Source organism: Cyprinus carpio, unplaced genomic scaffold (assembly GCF_018340385.1).
Source record: "Cyprinus carpio isolate SPL01 unplaced genomic scaffold, ASM1834038v1 S000006706, whole genome shotgun sequence".
In the NCBI taxonomy this organism is placed as follows: Eukaryota; Metazoa; Chordata; class Actinopteri; order Cypriniformes; family Cyprinidae; genus Cyprinus; species Cyprinus carpio.
Window position 1 is genome coordinate 30178 of NW_024879315.1, and position 4095 is coordinate 34272.

General features: G+C 41.1%; 1 protein-coding gene across 1 annotated transcript in view; it reads right to left on the reverse strand.

Annotated features, from left to right (window-relative positions):
* Positions 1-4095, reverse strand: part of LOC109051363 (complement C3) — a gene marked incomplete at its 5' end in the record, with an annotated part of 35374 nt that overhangs the window by 25783 nt on the left and 5496 nt on the right. Inside the window, 4 exon segments of the mRNA XM_042755475.1 lie at positions 809-899; positions 982-1041; positions 1267-1425; positions 1780-1943. Coding sequence (XP_042611409.1) covers positions 809-899; positions 982-1041; positions 1267-1425; positions 1780-1943 — 474 coding nt within the window.

Consider the following 4095-nt stretch of genomic DNA (forward strand, 5'->3'; position numbering starts at 1 on the left):
CTGATTATTGATGTCTGTGTGTGACTAATTGACACCATAGAAGACCAAACTGTTTGGAAAATCTTTTATATTAACTGATTATGAAAGAACCATTGATTTTTTGAATGGCTTTCATTGTAATCAACTGAACTAACTATAAAACACCTATTTAGTAAGATTTTGAATTCTAAACAGCTCCAAAATTGATGATTATCATCACCAATATGCTGTATAACAGCCAATACCTGATCATATTTTCTCTGGGTTTTTTTGAGTTATAACAACTGAATTTCAAAAACACATGGTTACAACGTCCAAAAAAATAATCTAAGACAGAAATCAAGGGTCAAGAGCCCGACTAAAGCAAACACTGATCTCTAACATGGTCATTTCAAATGAAACAATAAATCAACATCTAAACCTTAGTTAATTCTCAATAAGATCTTCTGTAGACGTCTGACAGAAATAAAGTCAGTCTGGTTATTAATAAGTGGAGCTGGTGATTCTGTTTGTTAACAGCAGCTGTTCATCACTAAAGCTCAATCAGCACTTAATTAATCACTTGATTACATAATTGCAAAGTTTTAAAACTTACATGGTTTAAATAAAGGCAATCTGTTTACTCAAACGGTTTGAGTTAAGTTGTGCTTTAGGTGTCCCGAGTTCCAGTCCCCTGCTGCCAGTAAATTGCTGTTATTTAACGGCACAGTACAGTTTTTTACAGTGAATGATCTCTTAACAGTAATATACCAGTAAAGTGGGTTTAGTGCAGTGTGGAAAACTTAAATGTATGGGAAGTGCCACAGAAAGGGCATGAACTCAATCTTACCTTCATTGTCTTTCTCCATTTTAACAGTCAGATCAAAGAAAGTACAGTCAGATTTCTTCTCAGCAGGTCTGGCGTAGTACAGCGTCAGAAGCTGAAAACAGCAGCACGTCTCAGATAAGATGTTACACGCTTTAATCTTGCTGTTGACTGTATAAACACTCATGAACACTCACTGAGAGAGTGGCTCTTCCAGTTCCTCTAGCAGTTACATTGAACTCCTTGTTTATCTCCACCTGTTGAGTGAATGCAGACGTACTTAAGTCATTGACATAATATCCATGATGTAATAGAGATACTTGAAGATTTAATTGACCAAACACAACGCTAGGTAATTAATGTTAATGTAGACAATAAAAAATTATGAATGACAAACAACAAAGCTCCCAAAATTCAATGAAAAGATTTCAATTTAAATATTGAGCTTGAACCATTTTGATTAGTTTTGATGAGATACTCACCCTGTCTGACCGTGTAAGATGAACATTATTTCTTTGAATGGTCCATCTGACAGGTTTTCTTCTACCTACCACGGACAGTTCCACATCCAGATTGAAGTTTTGTTGGTCCTTCACCTGCGTGCGATACTCTGCCACGGCCTGGAATACTATGATGGTCGCCTAGAAAAGACAAAAAAGCATTCACAGACAGGGCTTCAGACTGCTACTAAATTGTAATGATGGAACAAAGCTTTTTGAAACTTTGAATAAATTGAACCATATCTTTTACAAAATAAATCTCTATAGCAGCTTTTGTGCAGTTATGTTAAATGAGTTTCAACCATAGAAACTATATAATTACTTTTTTACAATGGTAGTGAGGTGTCATGCATGGTTTTACCTGCCGTTAACATGATCTACAAAGGTATGATACTATGGAAGACCAGTAGTTTATTTTAATAAGGACAGAATCAAATGCTGGTTCCCCCATCTGTACAACTATTTACACAGTCAAATGATGAGGTGTTAGTGTACCTGTGTGGTGCCATAACCACCATAGTGAGACTGTTGTCTGTTCAGCCAGTGCACTGCTTCTCCTGCTTTATCAAAGTCTTTGACCTTCACAAGCGCCAACACAGCATAAGCCGTCGCCTCTAGTGAGTGATAATGCTGTCCAGAGACAGTCCAGGACCGACCAGCTGTTTCAAACACAATATAAACACAGTATAAAATGACACAGCAAAACTTTCATAATTTTCACTGTTTTTTCAATCTGTTGTCTTTGTGTGTGTGTGTGCTTTAGTGTGCAGAGGTGGAGTCAAGTCACACATGTTCAAGTCACAAGTAAGTCTCAAGTTCCTACCATCAAAACTCAAGTAAGTCTCAAGTTGCAGTGCCAACAAAAAGAGAAGGAGTTCATACTCAGACCATTTTTGCCACCATATCTTGAATGTTGGGTGCATTTTGATTAATTCTGGTGGCATTTTTGATTATAATTTCCAACTGTGCAACAAGAGAAATATCGGTAGCACTTTATTTTACAGTTCTGTTTTTCATGTACATATGTGACGAGTAGGGCGGGGCTGAGATCCGAGGGAAAAGAGCGAGGCCGGTGGAGTAATTGGAAATGAGCGACACCTGCACCACTCACCAGTCTCGAGTCCCACAGAGGAGCTCTGGAAGGATAAGAGGAGGAGTAAGGACAGTGAAGGACGAGAAAGGACCAGGCCTGGGTTTTATTTTGTGTTTTGTTTCTGTTTGACAATCCATGTCAAACAGTCATCCATGAGGGGCTGTCACGCTATTGTGTGTTTATTTTATTATTAAAGTTTTTATTTAAATGTTCGCCGGTTCCCACCTCCTTCTTCCCGAACTATGAACTGTGTTACATTGGTGCCGAAACCCGGGAGGAAGGAGGGACACGCTGCCAAAGATCCCTCGCTGCTGTGGTGAATCCGCAGTGCCATCGAGCATGGTGGAGCAGTCTGCCGCCATGGACGCTCGAGGCGGCGTGCTGGAGTGAGTTGTCGGGGGGACGGACGAACTCACTGCCCGCCGCCTGGGATGTGGAGGGACGGCTGCTGTCCTTGAGGGAGTGGAGGAGTCGCCACTGTTCGCCTGAGGCTGGAGCGTCACCGGGCAGCGGAGGAATGTTGTGCTGTCCACCGAGGGCTATCCAGTGCCACCAGCAGGCACTGCGGAAGAGTTGGTGGAGGCTGGTGGAGGTGGAGGGCCGAGCGGCAGTGTGTCTGGGAACCGGAACAAGATTTTATTTTTTTTCTCTCCTCTCTCCTCTCTCTCGTCTCTGTCTCTCCTCATCCTTCTGTTTTCTTTTCTCTCACCTTGTCTGTCTGTCCATGCCCCAGGTAGCCGCGGCCGCCGTGATAAGCTAGTCACGAGGGGCTGTCACGCTATTGTGTGTTTATTTTATTATTAAAGTTTTTATTTAAATGTTCGCCGGTTCCCGCCTCCACACTTACAAAAAACGGAAAATTAACTATCATACTATGTACTTATTATAGTAACTACAATAACTAGGTAATAACTAGGTACTAACCCTAAACCTACCCCTAAACCTAACCCTACCCCATATAGTTACCTTATATATTACCAGAACTTTCTTAGGTAGGTACACTGTAAATACACGTAAATGTTGCTACCCACTTTACTTAAGTATTATGACTTATTTCCAAATGAAAACGAATACTGAATAGAGGGTGGAGTTTTTTATTTTTCTTTTTTATTTTAGCTCACCTCCTCACCATCTATTTGTAGCAAACTAACGGATAAAGGGGAAGTGGTTAAGGATATTCTGCCCAAGCTGTTAAACTGACATCATTAGAGAAGGAGTGCCATTCCAGAGCAGAAGCAATTTTTTTTATTTTGATTAAAAATTAATACCACGACTGAGGTGTCCTTGAGCAAGGCACCGAACCCCCAACTGCTCCCCGAGCGCTGCAGCATAAATAGCTGCCCACTGCTCCAGGTGTGTGTTCGTTCACTGCTGTGTGTGTGCACTTTGGATGGGTTAAATGCAGAGCACAAATCCTGATAACACATCACCATAACAGGCTGTATGTCGTGTCACTTTCTCTTTGTTATCCTGTGTATTTAAGCCCCAGTCTGTTCAGCCTGTGTTTGAAGAGTCTACCAGTTGTGAACAAGTGTCATCCATCCCTTCCAAGTGTGGATTTACCCTGTGTGTTGGATTGAATAAAACACACTGCATTTATCCACGACTCCTTCATTCCTTCCGGCAATGTATCATGACAATTACCAAGACAAACATTTTTTTTTTTTTTTTAGGGCTACAATATGCTGTCTTCTACCAACTGTCATCCTGCAGTGTCC